Genomic DNA, 21,528 nt, shown 5'->3' with positions numbered 1-21,528 from the left:
ATCCCAGTTACTTGGGAGGTGGAGGTGGGAGGATTCCTCGAGCCCAGGAGGTTGAGGCTGCAGTGAGCCAAGATCACGCCCTTGCACTCTAGCATGGGTGACAGAATGCGACCCTGTCTCAAAAAAAAAACAAAAAACAAAGAGAAAGTAATTGAAAACCTTACTGATTTTTTTTTTTTTTTTTAATGTTAGGTCAGTTCCTGCTTCATTTTTTTTGAGACAGTCTCACTCTGTTGCCCAGGCTGGAGTGCAGTGGTGAGATCTTGGCTCACTGCAACCTCTGCCTCTTGGGTTCAAGCGAGTCTCCTGCCTTAGCCTCCCGAGTAGCTGGGATTACAGGTGCCTGCCATCACACCTGGTAATTTTTTTTTGTATTTTCAGTAGAGAAGGGGTTTCACCATGTTGGCCAGGCTGGTCTCAAACTCCTGACCTCCTGTGATCTGCCCACTTCAGCCTCCCAAAGTGCTGGGATTGCCAGATGTGAGCCACTGCACCCAGCCCCATATTTTCAAAAGGTTCCCATTTTTGAATATAAAGGATTTTCTTGGTGTTTTTAGTAGTTGTAGTTGGTGGGCCCTGCCTTAGCTTATTTCTCTGAAAATAGGTTTTTATTTAAATTTGTTTGACTATGCCCTTGGTTTCTAGAGGAAAGCAAAGACTCTAGAGCCCTCTTTGGGTGTCAACACTGAGCAAGAAAATTTCTAGAAATTGGGATGGGAGAATAGCGTGGGAGGCCATAGCCAGTAAGCTACTAAGCCCTGATGTTCTTATTACATGATCAGAATGAAAAGGTCTGTTGAAGTTTTTTTATTATTTTAGATCTGTCCACCTCAACTTCTAGAGAGGGAACACCGCTTAACAACAGTAATTCTTCCCTTTTACTTGTAAGTGCCACTTCCTCTTTTGTAAATACATCGCTTGAATTGAAAATAGTTACTTAAGTAACTGAGTTATTTGAATGAACATGACAGTCTCCCTTAAATTTTGTGTGTGCTGTAGGAAATTGTGTTAAAGTAAGACTTCTGGAACATCTAGTAATAATGGCTTTGTGTTTAAGACTTGATCTGTCATAGCAAATTAATCAGTATTGCAGACAGTGTAAGAGGCTTTAGTACAGCATAAACAAATCAAGGAAATATAAGATCAGGGCATGTAAAGCGTGTGTACCTTTGCAGTAGAACTTACTATAATATGGAGGTTCAAAAAAGTGGGGGGGTGCCTAGAAACCAAAAGAGAGAAAAATGTAGAAAGAGACAGTTTTTAAGATAGAAGAGCATTAAGGATGGAGTAGTACTGACCTCAGTTTATGAAGATTATCTTATTTTTCAGATACATTCAGTTCCTTTCTTCAGTGATAATGCAATATTTGTTGGCTGTTTTTTTTTTTTTTTTTTTTTTCTTCTTATTTTTCTTGCAGATGAATGGACCAGGTAGTTTGTTTGCCTCGGAGAATTTCCTGGGAATTTCAAGTCAGCCTAGAAATGACTTCGGAAACTTTTTTGGAAGTGCAGTTACCAAACCATCTTCATCAGTGACTCCAAGACATCCCCTCGAAGGAACCCATGAATTGAGACAAGCTTGCCAGATCTGTTTTGTAAAATCAGGTCAGGACCAAACAAACACGCAGAGAGTATTAAACTGCTTGTTCGTAACCTTGAAAGTTCTTAGGAATTTGTAAATACATGTGAACAACATCAGTTATTATGGTTCTTCAATCCCTATTTTGAATTCTTCCTAAACAAGTAGCAGTTACTGACTGAGTGCCTTTGGAGGGTAATAGGATAAATCTCTGCTTTTACTTGATGTAATTTTATTTATAGAATCATGTAGAATAGAATATTTACCTATTTTTGGAAGCTTATTAAAATTTTAATGAAACTCCTTATGTTCTCAGTATATGCTTAAGAAGTTGATTATTTTCAAATAGAGCAAGGACTAGAAAACAGCATTGTAAGACCAGAATACAATACCGTGTATATGAAAATTAAATACTTTGTTAGATTGTTTCATATCTTTACCTTAAATCAAGTGACATAAACACAGTTTATTCTGATTGGAGTCAACTTCATTTTCTTTCTTAGTTTAACAGTGTTCTTTACTTTTATAAGCCGTCAAAATTCCTCTCCAGATTATTTCCCTAAAGTTAAGTAAGGGTATTTTTTTTGGCAGGAGTGGAGTTGAATAGAACATTGTGTTGTCTGATAAAATATAAAAGGCAAAAATCTACCTTAGTAGCCTGCTTACATTTTAGGGTTGTGGAAGTGGGATTTCTGTGGGAATTTAATAATTGATGTTCATCTGTTCATGCCTGCTTGTAAATTTACCTGTAAAATGAAATGATTTTTTTTGTGCATATGAGCAATCCTCTTTACATCTTTTTCAGGCCCTAAGTTAATGGATTTCACTTACCATGCTAATATAGATCATAAGTGTAAGAAAGATATTTTAATCGGTAGGATAAAGAATGTTGAAGATAAATCATGGAAAAAAATACGTCCAAGACCAACAAAAACGAATTATGAAGGACCATATTATATATGTAAAGGTATATACTGTAATTAATTAGTATACATTACATAAGTGATGAACTACAGTCATGCATAGCTTAATGACAGGGATACATTCTGAGAAATGTATTTGTGTAAGGTTTACTTACACAAACCTCAACAGTGTAGCCGACAATGCACCTAGCCTATCCATGACATAGTCAATGGCTCCTAAACTACAGACTTGTACAGCATGTTACTGTACTGAATACTGAGGCTACTGTAACGCAACAGTATCTGTGTATCTAAACATAGAAAAGGTACAGAAAAAACAGTATTAATCTTATGGGACCACCATTATATATACAGTCTGTAGTTGACTGAAATGTCAGTATGTGGTATAGGACTGTGCTTGCTACATTTATTATAACATCTATTAATATATAATTTATTCCATTATGTTATTATAGTGGTATTGACTGTTATAAAAAATGTTTAGAGCTAATAGCAAGTTCCTTGGATTGAGATGTTAATATGTTTTATATTATTTTTACTGTTGTTTTTAGCTTTTTCTTTTTTGAGACAGTCTCACTCTGTCATCCAGGCTGGAGTGCAGTGGCGCAATATCGACTCACTGCAACCTCTGCCTTCTGGGTTCAAGCAATTCTCCTGCCTCAGCCTCCCGAGTAGCTGGGATTACAGGCATCCGCCGATACACCTGGCTAATTTTTGTATTTTTGGTAGAGACAGGGTTTCGCAATGTTGCCTAGGCTGGTTTCAAATTCCTGGCCTCAAGTTATCTGCCCACCTGGGCTTCCCAGAGTGTTAGGATCACAGGAGTCAGCCACTGTACTGGCCAAGGTTTTATTTTATTTATTTATTTCTTAATTTTTTGTGACAGAGTCTCGCTGTCTCCCAGGCTGGCGTGCACAGGCGCAATCTCGGCTCCCTGCAACCTCTGCTTCCCAGGTTCAAGCAATTTTCTCATGACTCAGCTACCGAATAGCTGGAATTACAGGCGTGTGCCACCCTGCCCCACTAATTTTTGTATTTTTTGGTAGAGATGGGTTTCATCATCATGTTGGTTAGGCTCGTTTTGAAGTCCTGGCCTCAAATGATCTGCCTGCCTCGGCCTACCAAAATGTTGGGATTACAAGTGTGAGCCACCATACCTGGCCTATGACCAGGTTTTAAATAGACGTCTGTCTCAAACCTTAAGTTCTCTCTAAACAGAATGAAAACACTGAGCTAAGGCTTTGAAAAGTGTTTAAGATGCTTTTGAGAGAACTTGGTATTTTCATGTTTGTCAAACAAGTTTGTGTGAGTGAGCTTAGACTGTCCCTAAGTGAATTTTTTTTTTTTTCAACTGAGGTGTATTCCATGAGAGTATCAAGGCTCTTCTCACAGTCTGTAATAAAAATAATTAAGGCTTGTGGTACTTCTCTTTTTTAGAGTTGATACCATCCATCCCCTGATAATAATATGCATATCATTGTTTGAGACTGTCCATGAATTGTTATGCAAGTTCAAATGATGCCCTAAATGTTACTTATATTCATTGGCTTTAAGGAAACAATTAACATCATTTTTTTTGTTTGTTTTGACACTGGGACTTGCTCTGTTGCCCAGGCTGGAGTGCAGTGGCAAGATCATTGCTCACCGCAGCCTTGAACTCCTGGGCTCAAGGGATCCACCTCAGCCTCCCAAGTAACTGGGAGTACAGGCCAATTGCCATGTTTTCATTGTCTTTCCATTTCCTGTTTTTCTAGATGTTGCTGCTGAGGAGGAATGTAGATATTCAGGCCACTGCACGTTTGCTTATTGCCAAGAGGAGATAGATGTGTGGACACTGGAGCGGAAAGGGGCATTCAGCCGCGAGGCTTTCTTTGGCGGCAATGGAAAGATTAACCTTACTGTGTTCAAACTTCTCCAGGAGCATCTTGGAGAATTTATATTCCTTTGTGAGGTGCGTTCTCCAAAACTTATTTTCTATTGTAAAGTTGAGTTTGCAAGCCCAGTGGTATTGTCCTGCCATGTGATAAAACATTCAGTCAGTAAATGAATAAATATTCACTTATTTATATGATAAATAATATCTCATTTGTGAATAAAATATTCCTCTGGTCCTGCCATGTGATAAAACATTCATTCAGTAAATGATAGCTACTACTGTTACCAAAAAGAATATTAAAACTTCATATTGAGTATTAATTTTGTAATGATATTGAAACTAGGACAATATTCTGGGTACAAAATTTATATTTTCTATTTTTTTTGATAATCTTTCTCTCTCTATTCCAGAAATGTTTTGATCATAAGCCTAGAATGATAAGTAAAAGAAATAAAGATAATTCTACTGCTTGTTCTCACCCGGTTACAAAGCATGAGTTTGAAGACAATAAGTATGTTGATAGTTTCTAATTTCTGTAATGACAAAATAGATTCTTTTTCTAGATCTGAATAAAAACTAGTAGTAGTGTCTGTCCAGGCATTGCTCTTTCATCATTTGTTGTTGTTCTGAAGAACAATGACGAAATTTTAAAATGTCTTTTAGTAGATTTGGCTGGGAAGTGAATAATTAACTAAATATATTATGTAAAACAGAAAAGCATTATTGATGTATAGTTTCTCATGACATGGATTTAGTTTCTCATGACATGGATTTAGGTTTTTATGGCTTAAAATATAAGTCCCCCCCCCCCAAATTAATTCAACAATTGCATGTAGTGATTTGGTTTTTTTGTTCGTTTTTTCTGAGAAAGAGTCTTGCTCTGTCACCGAGGCTGAAGTGCAGTGGCATGATCTTGGCTCACAGCAAGTTCTGCCTCCCAGATTCAAGAGATTCTCCTGCCTCAGCCTCTCGAGTAGCTGGGATTATAGACACCCACCACCAGGCCTGGCTAATTTTTTGTATTTTTTTTTTTTTTTGAGACGAAATCTTGTTCTGTTTCCAAGGCTGGAGTGCAGTGGCGCGATCTCAGCTCACTGCAACCTCCGCCTCCCGGGTTCAAGCGATTCTCCTGCCTCAGCCTCTCCAGTAGCTGGGATTACAGGTGCGCGCCACCACACCCGGCTAATTTTTGCATTTTTAGTAGAGACAGGGTTTTACCATGTTGGCCGGGCTGGTCTTAAACTCCTGACCTCAAGTTATCCACCCGTTTTGGCCTCCCAAAGTGCTGGGATTACAGGAGTGAGCCTTCACGCCTGGCCAATTTTTTATATTTTTAGTAGTGACAGGGTTTCAACATGTTGGCCAGGCTGGTTTCGAACTCCTGACCTCAGGTGATCCACCCACGTTGGCCTCCCAAAGTGCTGGGATTACAGGTGTGAGCCACTGTGCCCGGCCCCACTGATTTTTTTTTTTTTTCCTGATAAAAATTTAAAATGTAGGGCCGTGTGCGGTGGCTTACGCCTGTAATCCCAGCACTTGGGAGGCCGGGGCAGGCAGATCACAAGGTAAGAAGATCGAGACCATCCTGGCTAACACGGTGAAACCCCGTCTCTACTAAAAATACAAAAAATTAGCCGGGCATGGTGGCGGGCGCCTGTAGTCCCTGCCGCTGCACTCCAGCCTGGGCGACAGAGCAAGACTCCGCCTCGAAAAAAAAAAATTTTTTTTTTAATGTATTGTCAGTGTAGAACTTATATATGTATTTGAAAAATCTGTGGCAGAACAATATTAAAATGTCACTGTTTTCATCTTAGGTGCCTTGTCCACATTTTGCGAGAGACAACAGTGAAATACTCCAAAATACGTTCTTTTCATGGTCAGTGTCAGCTTGATTTATGTCGACATGAGGTTCGGTATGGCTGTTTAAGGGAAGATGAGTGCTTTTATGCCCATAGTCTTGTGGAACTGAAAGTGTGGATAATGCAAAATGAAACAGGTAGGTTTGTGTGTGACTGAGAAGTATGTCTCCTCAAAAGCAGACAGGGTTTAATGAAACAGTAATTTGGGCCTGGCGTGGTGGCTCATGACTGTAATCCCACTACTTTGGGAGGCTGAGGCAGATGGATCACTTGAGGCCAGGAGTTCAAGACCAGCCTGACCAGTACTGTGAAATCCCCATCTCTACAAAAAATACAAAAATTAATCGGGCGTGGTGGCGGGCGCCTGTAATCCCAGCTACCTGGGAGGCTGAGGCATGAGAACTGCTTGAACCTGGGAGGCAGAGGTTGTAGTAGGCCAAGATCATGCCACTACACCCCAGCCTGGGTGGTAAAGTGAGACTGTCTCCAAAAAAGAAAAAAGAAAAAAAAAAAAAAAAGGAATTTGGAAATTTGGAGACCTACCCTTCTCCATCAACCAGATGTGGTGACACTATTGATTTTGTCCTGAGCTTTAAACTTTTGATTTTTAGAGTTGCCTATTTTGAGTGTGTTCTCATGTCATTAATGACTGATACGAGTTGATACATGCAGTTGTTGGGAGGAAAGATTCCTCAGGAGGCACAAAGAGCTATATTTGTGTATATTCCATTTCCAAAAAGAGTAAGGTGGTCTTCATCCTTGCTGATGGATTAGGATGTATGAGAATAGTTTGGAAGCTGAAGGTTCTCCATGTCTAACTGCACCCAGATTGGTGGGCTGTTGCTCTTATAGATATAATTTAAAGTAAGGCTTGTACATTCCCCAGGTATCTCACATGATGCTATTGCTCAAGAATCTAAACGATATTGGCAGAATTTGGAAGCAAATGTACCTGGAGCGCAGGTATTTTTCTCTTGTGTACTTTCTGCATTTGGTGTCCTTTCTGGAATTGCCTAATAGATGTTGGTTGTTGGTGGATGCAGTTAACACTTACAGTCCAGTTACTTTCTTAATGTTCATTCAGGTGAGTCATTCTTATGAGAAAAAACAATTTGCATTTTAGTTGATTATAATAAAAAAAATGATGCATCCCACAATGCCTGCCAAGAGTGGAGGACACTGTTTTCTTATTTAGTTTAATTGACAAAACACCTGGAGTTCTGGGCTTTATGGATTCTTGGAGTAAGGGGGGGGGTAGATTATTTTTATAGGTTAGCTTTCCACCTGGCATCTCTCATTTTTCCATTGCTCTCCCCTCCACACCCCTGACCCAGATAAAACAATTCTAGTCATCAATTTCAAAGATGAGTTTCATAAATTAAAGTTTGGCATCTATAATCTACTTTTACGATATTCTCTTACATTTGGGGGAAGAATTGGAGATGTAGTTATCAGATATAATGGTCAAGTCATCACGTCAGATAAAAATGGGAAATTGTATATTGTTGTGAAAAAAATGCATGTTGATTTAGTATTTTGTCATCAGAAAACTGGTTTTCTGTAAAAAAAAAAAAAATTAAAACGAATCTTTTAATTGTTTAAGGTACTTGGTAATCAAATGATGCCTGGATTTCTTAATATGAAGATAAAGTTTGTGTGCGCCCAGTGTCTGAGAAACGGTCAAGTCATTGAACCAGACAAAAACAGAAAATATTGTAGTGCAAAAGCAAGGCATTCGTAAGTATTGTGTGTGGAAACAATTCCTATTTTGTAATTTTCTGTTTCGTAGGTATAAAATCATACACATAAGAAAAAAGTTTAAGGCTTTGAAGAGAGGAGAGAAAAATAGATAATTTATGGTAATTACAAACACAAGGGAAGAGATTTTTAGGACCTAGTAGATAAGAATTCAAAAGTAGTGTTTTTTTCCTGTATTTTATCAATTCTTTGTTTAGAGTTCATAGGGAATGTTTGTAAATGATAATAGGAAGTGAAAATATAGAATCATAAGGTATTTATAGAATCATTGAGAAAAAAATTCTCTGGTTCCTCAGGTACAAACTTTGTGCCTCTCCCTTTGTGTTATGTCTTTTGCTTGTGTGTCTTTGTTTTTTTCTGAACTCCATTTTTCTTAGGTGGACCAAAGACCGGCGTGCGATGAGAGTGATGTCTATTGAACGTAAGAAGTGGATGAACATCCGTCCTCTCCCCACAAAGAAACAAATGCCTTTACAGTTTGATGTACATACGTAATTTTTAAGCCACTTTTTTTTTAATTAGGCATTTCAAATCATTAGAAAATAGTAGTAATTCAGATTGAAACTCAAGCCCTTTAAATAGTATTCGTCAGTAATAATGCTATTTAAATGGTTCCTCTTTGGTTTTCCTTCCCCTTTAGTATATGTATGGTTCCATAGCAGTTTTCATATTGATTGGAATTTTATTAGTTATTTAGAAAAAGTAAATAGATAGTGGATCTGAGGAAGAGTTATGGGGACAATGTAACTTATTTTTTAGATGAATTACTTTGGGGAGGGAATGAGAGCAAATTTTACTTAATTGTGATTTCTTTGGTTTGATACCAGACCCAAGGTTTTCAGTATTATGAATGCTGTTGATGAGTTTGTTTTTATCATGCCTTGTCTCTCTCACTGCAGCAAGAGATACGTAGCTACAAGACACCTCACTTTATAGGACTTTGTAAAAGTAACCCAAAGGAAAATGTTCAATGTTAGAGGAACATATTCTTCAAAAACTAGAAAATACTAGACTAACTTAAAGTTAGGATAGTATTTCATTCACATATTTCATCTTGGTACACTGTAGCACCTTACCTGATCTTGAAGATGATTGTCCGAGCAAACCACTTGAGTTGTCCTGGACTTTCTTCTTCACGAGAGAGAGGGTCTGGAGAGCGTCCAGAGGCACTTCACATGTGCATTAGCAAACAGGGACACTTGGAGCATCCACAGGTAGTAAGCTCTCTACCCGGATTGAGGAAATATGGAGGGAACCTTTTGCCCATAGAAGCAGGGCAGATGGACTGTAGAGTCCTCTTGTAAATGAGGCCTCTCTCTGAACTGCAAGAAAGAGTTGAAGAAGAGGTAGATGCATTTTTCACCACCTACAGTACCTTGCAGTTTTGTAAAACTTACACGAGTAACACAGCCAGTCTTTTTGAGGGGTTGGTGGGTTTATGTTTTATCCAGAGTAGTTTTAGACTCAGATTTATCAATGGGTTATGTAGGAGGGGGAAAGAAGTTTATTTGGAACCCTGATTTCTTGTGGTTTAAAGGATGATGGAGATAATATGTATATCAAGTACTTTGTTAAAATGAGTACAACTGAGAACAACCCTGGTTCCTGAGGCAGCAGCTTAGAGTGTTGGTTATTCTTTAATCTTGAACACGGTGTAGTACTGTGCAACATTACAGTAGCTTATTTCCTCTTTTTTTCCCCCTGCCATACTAGGTATTGCTAAGGGACCTTTTTTTCTTTTTCTTTCTTTCTTTTTTTTTTTTTTTGGTTGCATTTTTTCTTGCTCTGTCACCCAGGCTGGAGTGCAATGGTGCGATCTCCCCTCACCACAGCCTCCGCCTCCTGGGTTCAGGCCATTCTCCTGCCTCAGCCTCCCAAGTAGCTGGGATTACAGGCATGTGCCACCACGCTCAGCTAATTTTTGTATTTTTTTTTAGTAGAGATGAGGCTTCATCATGTTGGCCAGGCTGTTCTCGAACTCCTGACCTCAAGTGACCCACCTGCCTCGGCCTCCTAAAGTGTTGGGATTACAGGCGTGAGTCACCGTGCCCGGCCTGGGACCTTTTTTCTTATAGAAGAAATTATACTGTGTGTGTGTATGTGTGTAGATAGTGTGGTGAGGCTTAAAGACAATGGGCTTCAAAGTCTGCCAGAAGGGCCCCAGTCAAGTTATTCAGCCTCAGTTTACTCATGTGTAATTGGAAATAATTATGTGCAATGGTGTTATGTAAACACCTGGCATGGTGCCCAGCCTTCTCCTTTACCTGCTCTTCTTCCTGCTCCTTATCATTGAGCTTTGAAAGACTATGGTAAATGTTTCCCTAGTAATATAACTAAGTACTTACTGGGGTTTGATGGGAGAAAGAATATGACTGTTTTATCCAGTACTGACTTTATGCAGAACATTTTAAGGGTGGGGTCATTGACATTGGTCCAAGGGAGGAAATGTGCAGTGTTAAGGGGGGTGACCAAGTTTTAGCCAAAACTCTGAAAAATGTGACAGATGCTAAGCATTTAATGTCACGTAAGCTAAATAATACAGGGCCAGCTCCCGCTGAAGCTCAAACTAAGATAAGCTAATAATTAGTTGTACTAGGATTTATACCTCATATAGACAAGTAGGTTGATGGTATTCAAGAATGCGATCTCGGTGATGGAGGTTTTCTTGGTTCCTGGTTCATGATTCTTAGGGAAGTCTGCGTTCTGCTCATCACGATCACTCTATTTTCCTACCAGTATCACTGTATTTACTTTGTTAAATAAAAATACAAATAACCTGAAGAGGTATTATTTGAAAGCTGTGTAACTCCATGGTATGGCTAGTGTGATAACTGTCTTCTGATAATGCATATATCGTGAATTATGGCCATGGTTAGCTTCCAGTACTGGTTCTAAGTAAGTTAAATTTCTGAAATGTTTTGGCACTGTTCAGTACCCTTTGGAGTAGCCTGCAGTTTTTTTACTGCTTTCAAGTGCTTGATGTGGAGGAATCATTAGTGTTGGGCAGGGGAAACAGGAGCTGTCAGACTGAGAGGGCCAGGGATGCTCATTGTGGAGATTAAATGTTCTGAGTAAGTGAGTTTGTAGACATTTTCTTGTTAGAAAATGTTCTATGCTTTACTCTGTTTTGGACATTTTCTTTTGAAAAATTTTGAGATAGAAACTTTAATATCATCTCATATATTTAGGGCATATAGTTAATTTGAATAGAATCAAATTAATCTTTAGAACTTGATTACTAAGTATTAGCATGGATAATAATGCTTCTTTTGCTAAAATGTAAAAATTAGGCAGTTTTACTATGTGTATTTTGTCTTAATCATATTCCTATTTTTTTATACAGCTGTGCAACCATATTGCTTCTGGGAAAAAATGTCAATATGTTGGAAACTGTTCCTTTGCTCATAGTCCTGAGGAAAGAGAAGTTTGGACTTACATGAAGGAGAATGGGAGTAAGTTAATCTTTGAGCTGTGTCCTTGAGCTAGCTTGCCTGAAAGTTCCTTTCCTCTCTATAAATATGCCAGCTTCCTGTGAACGCAAGAAAGCAGTTTGCATTCTAAACAGTTGCCCCGTTTCTTCAGTAGCTCTGTTGGTGGCGATGCCTGGAAAATGTGGGCACAGCCTCAGTGGGGTAGGATCTGGCATCTGATCTGTGTTTGGTTAGGTCAGATTTGGATATAAATATATAGGTCTGCATCCTTACGTGTAATAGATGTATTCCTAAAAAATGGCCCGGGGAAGTTCAGTACTCCCTTGACTGTTTCAGTCAGATCATCTGCTCATATTGGAAATAGTTTGCCCTCTGAATTAACCAGGTTAAAATTGGGGTTTCTTCAGGGAGGCATTAGTAATCAAACAGGCTCAGAATCAGAGGTCCAAGGGAAGAATGGTTATTCTGGTCAAATTCCAAGTTTATTGTGGGAGCCTTTGAGAGGAGCCGCAGACAGCCTTTCACTTTTGACCATAAAATGTTTTACTACAAGGGTCATTATTCTTTAATCTTAAGTAAACTGATGAAAGGTATACTGACTGTAGTCTCCGGATTATAAGAACCAACCAGATTTGACTATTGCCTGCCATGTTTCAACCACATAGATTGTTAGTGGTATGTGGAGGGGATTCCCTCTAGCTGTCTTGCTAGGAGTGAGGCCATGCAGTCTGGCCTCACTGAAGATGCCCTTGCATACCAGGCTTTTGCAGTGACCCCTGCCACCACTGGTCTTAAGGAAGAAGAATTTCTAGTTTATCTCTAATCTTTGCCTGATGATACATTGTTAGAAACCATTAGGCAGACAACAAAGCCAAGTTTTGACCAGATCCTCATCACCAGAATTTTTAGCACAGTGGTTCTCAACTGGGAACAAATTTTGCCACTCCCCTTCCTTGGGGACATTTGGCAATGTCTGGAGACATTTTCATTGTCATGACTGGCAGAAGTTGCTCAGGCATCTAGTGGGTAGAGGCCAGGGTAGAGGCTCACCATCCTGTAATGCACAGGGCATGCCCCCAGCAAAGAATTCTCTAGCCAGAATGTCAACCGCATGGAGGTTGAGAAACCTCGGCTTTAGCACTTGGCAATAATGCAGAATACACCTGTTCTTACCATAGGAAGCAACTGGCAGCTGCTGTCCAGCACTTGGTCATGGTTGTCTTGTCAGTTACAGCCCAGCATGTCCACCCTCTGGGACTGTGGCTTGACTGATGGACTCCCATCAGGGTCAGGATCTTGGTCCAGTAGTAGTATGTTTCTCATCTTTCTCAGTAAGCAGTGAGGAGTGTATCAGCTCCAAGTCCCCCAAGCCACGTAAGTAGCCTTGTGTGGTTCTAGCTCTGACACTGAGTGTGAAATGCAGGGCGACAGGCAGTGGTGAGGCTTTGGTGACAATGCCGTTTATAATGGTTTCTGAGTTTTAAACATCCCCAGAGTGTCGTGCAAATGCAAGGAGGGGTTAATTAATCTTGAGAACTAATATTTGCCATCTAAGAGTCCTGAAAGTAGTTCTTATGCATGAGAGTTTACCTGCTGCTTGAACTGGGTGATCTCTCCATGTCTAATACAATAGTCTCCTTCAGCCCCTTCGAGTTTCTTTTGAAATGTATGCTGACTGATACAAAATGTGCGCACAGTTGTGTGTATTTAAATGGTGTTTAGTTGCTGCTGCTGAAAGTAATTCATTTTTCTTTAGTACAAGATATGGAGCAATTTTATGAACTATGGCTAAAGAGTCAAAAAAATGAAAAAAGTGAAGATGTAGCCAGTCAGTCAAACAAGGAAAATGGAAAACAAATTCACATGCCAACAGATTATGCTGAAGTTACAGTGAGTACCATGGGTCATTCCCCCCTTTGCTGAGCCATTGATGGAGCCTTTCTTTTCCATTTTTGTTTGTTTGTTTGTTTTGAGACAGATTCTTGCTCTTTCGCCAGGCTGGAGTGCAGTGGTGTGATTTTGGCTCACTGCAAACTCTGCTTCCCTGATTCAAGCGATTCTACTGCCTCAGCCTCCCAAGTAGCTGGGATTACAGGCTCATACCACCACGCCCAGCAATTATTTTGTAAAAATACAAAATAATTTTTGTATTTTTAGTAGAGATGGGTTTCACCATGTTGGCCAGGATGGTCTCGATCTCCTGACCTGGTGATCTGCCTGCCTTAGCCTCCCAAAGTGCTGGGATTACAGGTGTGAGCCACCATGTCCAGCCTTTCTTTTCTTTCCCATCTTCTCCAAAACCTGGCTCCATCACTCACTGCCTGCCCTTCTCTGTCCTGTGTCTTCATCTTCTCTCTCTCTAGTGGTTTCCTGCCACTAGCTTAAGTCTCCTCATGTGAAAAAATCCTTTCTTCAATCCTTCTGACTTTGGAGCCAGAGAATTGTAAGTCCAAGTCCTGGTTTCTCTCCTTACTTGCCTGGCACCCTGGGCAGATTATTTATGTCTCCGAGTGGGGTTCTCCTGATGGATTAGTGAAGTATGAGGAGTCTGTGACTCTTCCCTAGTGGGAGGCCGCAGCAGGTGGCTCAGCGATGTGGGCTGTCTACCCCGCTGGACCTTACATTCCCCGCTTACCGCCTGCAGTCTGGCCTCTCTCTCTATGGTTCTTGCGGACATTAAGTTACCAGTGGTCTGTTAACTGTTTTGGTTTTCCTTTAAAATTTTCAAAAAAGTGAAGAGGATAATATAACAAATATCTGAGCCCACCATCACAAGTTAACTGATGTTAACAATTTGTTGTAATTACTACTGTAAAATAAAATGCTACAGATAAAGTTGGAACCCCATATGTTACCCTTCCCAGAGGAACAATCCAGCGTGTATTTTTCCAGGCCATGTTTACCTATGGATGACACATTTATTCTTTTTTTTTTTTTTTTTTGAGATGGAGTCTCGCTGTCGCCCAGGCTGGAGTGCAGTGGCACGGTCTTGGCTCACTGCAACCTCCGCCTCCCAGGTTCAAGCAATTCTCCTGCCTTAGCCTCCCGTGTAGCTGGGACTATAGGCGCCGGCCACCACGCACGGCTAATTTTTGTATTTTCAATAGAGACGGAGTTTCACCATGTTGGTCAGGCTGGTCTTGAACTCCCGACCTCAGGTGATCCGCCTGCCTCAGCCTCCCAAAGTGCTGGGATTACAGGCATGAGCCACCATGCCTGGCTGCATTTATTCTTAAATAATCTATAGTTCTGCTTGATGTGGTTTTAAAAGTTTACATAAGCATATGTGTTACTGCCCTTATTTCTTGTTTTTTGGCACCTCAGTCTCTCTGTTGATTCAGTCGGATCCAGTTTCACCGCCCATTACAGGGCTTGTGTGTGGCCTGGCCTTGCGCAGCGTCTCTCTGCTTGTGACATGCCCTGTGAATGTCTACCTTTGTCACATTGATTCCCTTGCTACCTTTACTTACGTGCTCCTTAGTGTTTATTTTATATATAGTATTTTTTTCTTCCTTCCTTTCTTTTTGTTTTTGAGACAGGGTCTGTCATCTAGGCTGGAGTACAGTGGCACGATTATGGCTCACTGCAGCCACTGCCTCCTGGGCTCAGGTGATCCTCCAACCTCAGCCTCCCGAGTAGCTAGAACTACAGGTGCTCACTGCCACGCCTGGCTAATTTTTGTATTTTTTGTAGAGATGGGGATTTTGCCATGTTGCCCACGCTAGTCTCAAACTCCTGTGCTCAAGCACTTCTCCTGCCTCGGCCTCCCAAAGTGCTGTGATTATAGGCGTGAGCCATTGTGCCCGGCTGCTCCTTGGTGTTTCTAGAGCAGGTCACCTTGACTTGCTAGATCATAAGGCTTACCTGGGGCCGGGCATGGTGGTTCATGCCTGTAATCCCAGCACTTTGGGAGACTGAGGTGGGTGGATCACCTAAGATTAGGAGTTCGAGACCAGCCTGGCCAACTTGGCGAAACCCCTTCTCCACTAAAAATGCAAACAATTAGTTGGGCATGGTGGCAGGTGCCTGTAATCCCAGCTACTTAGGAGGCTGAGGCAGGAGAATTGCTTAAACCTGGGAGATGGAGGTTGCAGTGAGCCAAGATCGCATCACTCCACTCCAGCCTAGGTGACAGAGTGAGACTCTGTCTCAAAAATAAACAAATAAATAAATAAGGCTTACCTGGGGTGTTTCATAATAAAGAGTCTTGGAACTGGGCGTGGTGGCTTGCACCTGTAATCCTAGCAACTCAGGAGGCTGAAGTGGGAGGATCACTTGAGCCCAGGAGTTCAAGACTACAGTGAGCTATGATCACACCACCTTACTGTAGCCTGGATGACAGCGAGACCATGTCTCTAAAAAAATAAAGTAATAAAAAGTCTTCATTTATACCCTACACTGAATGAGTTCAAATCTGGTTTTATCCAGTGTTGCAGATAATTATTGCCCAGGACATTTGGGAAATACTATCCAACACTTACAGTTTGCATCTGTTGTAACACTTAAATCCCACCATCACAGTTCCTTTTGCATAGGTCTGTTCCCCACAGGGGCAGTGTCTTTACATTCCTGATGCCATAGCAGAGGCTCCGTTCACGTACACTGAGTGGAGCTGCTGCTCGTCCTTTTGGAGTTGGCATGTCCTAGTCTTTCCCATCCTCTCTGCGTTTCCTCATGGTGTTAATTCTTCCCTGAATCCTTGTTTGCACCTGCCTCTTGTTCTCCCAGCAAACATCCTTGTTTGCACACCAGCTCCTATTGCCTCTTTACTGGCGATTTCCTGGACAGGTGGCAGCATTTGTCACCCTTCTTCTCTGTGTCCTGAGTGCTGGCTTGCATCCCCATGCTGCGGTCCTTTCCTTGTCCCTATTTCTAACCTGAGTTGTATGTCTTGCCTGGCTCTCCCACCAGCCTGGGCTCCCTGGAATTGAGTCTGGGTCTTAGATCAGGTGACTGATGGGACATGTGTCTTTGCTGCACATTAGGTGGACTTTCACTGCTGGATGTGTGGGAAAAACTGCAACAGTGAGAAGCAGTGGCAGGGCCACATCTCCTCCGAGAAGCACAAAGAGAAGGTTTTCCATACCGAGGACGACCAGTACTGCTGGCAGCACCGCTTCCCAACAGGCTATTTCAGTATTTGTGATAGGTATGTAGGTTTCTACAGTTTTCCATGTCAGAATTGCTGATCTCAGATTTTCACGGACATGTCAGTTGACACGGAATACCTGGGCGTTAAAGTTCTAATGTTGCTGTGCTCTGACAGACCCTGAAAAATTCTTGGGTTTTGGCTCAAAGTGTTTCATTGCTCATCAAACCATTCCTTTCACTCTTCTTAGATTATATGAAAAGATTTAATAGTCTTCCAATACTAATTTGAAATGTCTTAGGATAATTGAATAGAGAAGCATGTTCATTCCAATTTGCCCAAATGACCTTTGTGTTCACAGCTGTGATTCTCAAACCTTTTGCCACAACCTTTGCTCACAGTAAATGTTCATCAGATTTGAGATGGCTTTTACATTATATTTAAAATCTAGAACTTAGATCAAAGGAAGATGTTAGTATGTATCACTCCTTTGTTTAAGTTTTCTTAGAAAGTTTTTCAACGCGGCCGGGCATGGTGGCTCACATCTGTAATCCCAGCACTTCGAGAGGCTGAGGTGGTTGGGTCACTTGAGGCCAGGAGTTTGAGACCATCCTGGCCAACATGGTGAAACCCTGTTTCTACTAAAACTGCAAAAATTAACTGGGCGTGGTGGCAGGTGCCTGTAATCTCAGCTACTCAGGAGGCTGAGGCAGGACAATCACTTGAACCCAGGAGGCGGAGGTTGTAGTCAGCTGAGGTTGCACCACTGTACTCCAGCCTGGGCAACAGAGTGAGACTCTGTTTAAAAAAAAAAAAAAAAAAAGTTTTTCAGTGAAAAACTAAGTAATTCTGAATTGCTCATTTTATTAAATCACTGTTAATATTTAATTCCCTAATTTAGATCCATGTGATCCTTAAAACTATTGAAGACATTTTTTTCCTTGATGCCACCTCTGATTTCTTTCTACTACATCAGGAACAACTATAGTCTTTTTTCTCCTGTCAGTCAGTACTTTTCATAGAGTACATTTAAATAAAGTACTGATTTTTCTATTGTAGATGTCATGGCTATAAAATAATTACCTTTCTAGGCTTGAGATTCCTAACTAAAAGTTGCATGCAAATCATAAAGCTAGTGAAGTATACAGTTTCAAGAATCATGACACGATCTTTAGAAACAACTTGTGGACACTGAGCACCTGACTTGTCCTCACAGGTATATGAATGGCACCTGTCCAGAAGGAAACAGCTGTAAATTTGCACACGGGAACGCCGAACTTCATGAATGGGAAGAAAGAAGAGATGCCCTAAAGATGAAGCTCAACAAAGCACGAAAAGATCACTTAATTGGCCCAAATGATAATGACTTTGGAAAATATAGTTTTTTGTTTAAAGATTTAAACTAATATGCTGGCTTTTATGTATGATACCTAATCAGAGCATTGACCAGAAAAATTGAAAGTGTTCTAAGGCACATAGCAGAGGAGCTGCAGATTTTCTGCTTGTATTGGCGTATATCGTTCCTCCTGAGCAGCAACCCACAGTAGGTAGGAAAATGGGCTGTTTCACAGGCCTGGCCACGCTCTCACGGAACCATTGGCATCAGATGGTGAAGTGACTGCTACCCGGTTGCCATCTGTTGAACAGACTTTTGGATGAAGTGTGTTGGGGAAGAGGATAAGGTTATATCTAGGACAACTCTTTGAGTTGGTCCTTCATATAAGAATCATGACGGTAAGAGAATAAACACTTGTACTGGGGTCAGAATACATGATGGATGAAATTCTTTACATGTTTTAGCAGAATGAATTTGTTTAATATAATAAAGTTTGCTACTTATCTGTATGTAGGTTGCTAAAAAGGATTTTCTTAACTCAGATTTTAAGCCAAATAACCATTTAACACTAGTATTTGTTAAATGGGGTATTTTTCTGTATTTGTATGTTTCACTATAATAAGGGAATTAAGGATAATGTGCATTGAGAATATTTTGAAAAATAATTAATTGACTCAAATTTTATTTCTTGGTCTTTTGCTGTTAAATGATGATTTTGAAAGATTAAACTTGTACTGTTGGTATTGTGTTAGTGTATGGACCAATACTGCCTGTAATAAAGATTTTATATATAGATGCCTTTCATTTTTTTCCTGTGGTCCTTTCCCACAAAGAATTGTTGAAACTGGGTACAAAAATCAAGTTGATTTTTTCAAAAACATTTTCATTTAGGCAGTGACTGACAGAATGCAAATTGGGACATAAAAGCAGCTTTTGACTTTGCCCTCCTCTCCTCTGAATTTGGGCTGTGGGACTCTCACTGATCGATTCGTCTAGGTAGCTCTTCCTGGGGCTCCCGTGTTCCATTCAAATGAGCTACATGAGCAGGGAGAAAAATGGTCAGCTGGTAAGACTTGGGCTGTGGAATACCACCAAGATGGCTGTTTGGCATAACACTTTTGATAGGGCTCAGAGACTTTAAAGACAGGATCTACTGGGCTGTGATGTAGCAAGCCTTTAAACCCTTAAGCAAAGTCACTTCCTCATGGGAACGTTGAATGTGTGGGATGTGGGGAAATAGAAAAGGGTCTTTTTTCTGTGTGAGCCGACCAATGGAGAGGAGGGCATGGCTGCAAGGAGTTAGAGAAGTAGAGAGACATGGGATGCCATCTGTGACTTCAAAAATACTAGGAGAGTCTCTGGTTCCCTCCATGTGTCAGGGGGCAGTGGAGGCCAGTCACTGAACAAAAGGCATCAGGAATGCATCTTTTTTTAAATTTTATTTTATTATTATTTTTTATTTTTTAGACAGAGTCTGGCTCTGTCGCCCAGGCTGGAGTGCAGTGGCGTAATCTCAGCTCACTGCAAGCTCTGCCTCCCAGGTTCAAGCCATTCTCCTGACTCAGCCTCCTGAGTAACTGGGACTACAGGCGCCCGCCACCACGCCCGGCTAATTTTTTGTATTTTTAGCAGAGACAGGGTTTCACCACGTTAGCCAGGATGGTCTCGATCTCCTGACCTCGTGATCTACCCGGCTTGGCCTCCCAAAGTGCTGGGATTACAGGCATGAGCCACCGGGCCTGGACCGAAGTGGTTTTTTTTTTTTTCAGACGGAGTCTAGCTCTGTTGCCCAAGCTGGAGCGGCAGTGGCGCGATCTCGGCTCACTGCAAGCTCCGCCTTCCGGGTTCACGCCATTCTCCTGCGATCTCGGCTCACTGCAACCTCCGCCTCCCGGGTTCACGCCATTCTCCTGCTTCCTGAGTTCACGCCATTCCCCTGCCTCCCGAGTAGCTGGGACTACGTTGAGCCACGGCGCCTGGCCTCAGGATTGCATCTTAACTAAAAAATAATCGTGTGTTAGGGTGATGTTTTCTGTAGAATGAAATGGTGTGTTATTCTGCTGAGTTTCCCTAAGTCTGCTGATGGTTGTTACGTTTTTTTCCTTCCATGTACTTTCTCCGAAACTCCTTATGTCCTCTTTTTCCAGGGGGAATAGATAATAAAAAGTTGTCTCTGGGCCAGGCACAATGGCTCACACCTGTAATCCCAGCATTTTGGGAGGCCGATGAGGGAGGATCACTTGAGGTCAGGAGTTCAAGAATACCTTGGTCAATATGGTGAAACCCCGTCTCTACTAAAAATACAGAAAGTCGCCGGGTGTGGCGACGGGTGCCTGTAATCCCAGTTATTTGGGAGGCTGAGGCAGGAGAATCACTTGAACCTGGGAGGTGGAGGTTACTGAAATCAGGCAGTATCTCACTCTGTAGCCCAGGCTGGAGTGCAGTGTCACGATCTCAGCTCACTGCAACCTTCACCTACCAGGGCTCAAGCGATCCTCCCACCTCAGTCTTCTGAGTAGCCGGGATTACAGGCACACACCACCATGCCTGGCTAGAGACGGGGGCTTCATCAGGTAGGTCTCGAATTCCCGGTCTCAAGTGATTCCCCCACCTCAGTTTCCCGAGTAGCCGGGATTACAAGCATACACCACCATGCCCGGCTAATTTTTGTATTTGTGGTAGAGATGGGGCTTCACTAGATAGGTCTCGAATTCCTGGTCTCAAGTGATTCCCCCACCTCAGTCTCCCAAAGTTCTAGGATTACAGGTGTGAGTCACCGCACCCAGCCTGTTTAATGACTAAAAAGCCAGTTGCTTTACCCTTTGGAATCTAGGCTAAAAACAACCTTTGACGATCCTGAGTGTTGAGATTTTTTCCCCAAACTCCCCCTACATTTTCTGTGCTTCAGCTTTCCACCTTCTCAGCAATTCTCTAAGCTCTAAACCATCTTTTTGGTAAATTCCATTTCTGCTAACTCAGCCAGTTTCATGCTCTGGTTTGCAGCTAAGAACCCTGCCTGCCACACAGCCTTGGTCTCAGCATTAGGAAGTCAATGTTAATTACTCTGGTGAGATCACACCCCATCCTACAAGTGCGGGGTTTACTGCAGCAGCTTTGGAGAAGAATGTGGTGCACAGTGGGGGATAAAAAGAAAGGGGAAAAAAAGTGAACAAGCAAACTCCAATCCCATTTTATTAGTAGAGGAAAGTAATAACTAGTGTGTCAACTTAGGCATGTTATCTCATTTTTTTTTAATGTTTAAAAAATGACTGAGATACAATTCAGTTGACAAACCACCATTTGTAAGCATATGATTCAGTGGTGTTTAGCATATTCACAATGTTGTGCTATAACCACCACAATCAATTTTAGAGTATTTTCATTACCTAAATAAAACCCACATGCCTTAGCCATCACTCCCAGAATCTACACACTCGTCCTGCCTCTCAAGCTAACCTGCCTTCTGTCTCCAGGGATTCTCTTGTTCTAGACATTTCATATAAATGGAATCATATAATACGTGGCCTTTTACGACTGGCTTCTTTCTTTAGCATAATTCTCCAAGGCTCACCTGTGTCATGGCATGTATCAGTACTTCATTACTTTTTTTTTTTGAGATGGAGTTTCGCTCGTCACCCAGGCTGAAGTGCAATGGCGCAATCTTGGCTCACTGCAACC

General features: G+C 41.4%; 1 protein-coding gene across 8 annotated transcripts in view; it reads left to right on the top strand.

Annotated features, from left to right (window-relative positions):
- ZC3H7A (zinc finger CCCH-type containing 7A) overlaps nucleotides 1–18,649 on the top strand; it is a 47,427-nt gene extending 28,778 nt beyond the window's left edge. For 7 of the 8 annotated variants that reach the window (XM_077983925.1, XM_015125598.3, XM_077983928.1 and 4 more), the window contains 13 exons: nucleotides 820–884; nucleotides 1,418–1,604; nucleotides 2,384–2,545; nucleotides 4,256–4,452; nucleotides 4,788–4,888; nucleotides 6,192–6,373; nucleotides 7,123–7,199; nucleotides 7,840–7,973; nucleotides 8,372–8,477; nucleotides 11,338–11,446; nucleotides 13,182–13,315; nucleotides 16,411–16,574; nucleotides 17,731–18,643. In XM_077983925.1, coding sequence (XP_077840051.1) covers nucleotides 820–884; nucleotides 1,418–1,604; nucleotides 2,384–2,545; nucleotides 4,256–4,452; nucleotides 4,788–4,888; nucleotides 6,192–6,373; nucleotides 7,123–7,199; nucleotides 7,840–7,973; nucleotides 8,372–8,477; nucleotides 11,338–11,446; nucleotides 13,182–13,315; nucleotides 16,411–16,574; nucleotides 17,731–17,920 — 1,808 coding nt within the window. In that variant the 3' untranslated portion in view covers nucleotides 17,921–18,643. 8 annotated transcript variants of the gene reach the window in all.
- The last annotated feature ends 2,879 nt before the right edge of the window (nucleotides 18,650–21,528 follow it).

This window comes from Macaca mulatta, chromosome 20 (genome assembly GCF_049350105.2).
Source record: "Macaca mulatta isolate MMU2019108-1 chromosome 20, T2T-MMU8v2.0, whole genome shotgun sequence".
In the NCBI taxonomy this organism is placed as follows: domain Eukaryota; kingdom Metazoa; phylum Chordata; class Mammalia; order Primates; family Cercopithecidae; genus Macaca; species Macaca mulatta.
The sequence above is the reverse complement of the archived record's forward strand: the minus strand, read 5'-3'. Positions and strand labels throughout refer to the sequence as shown.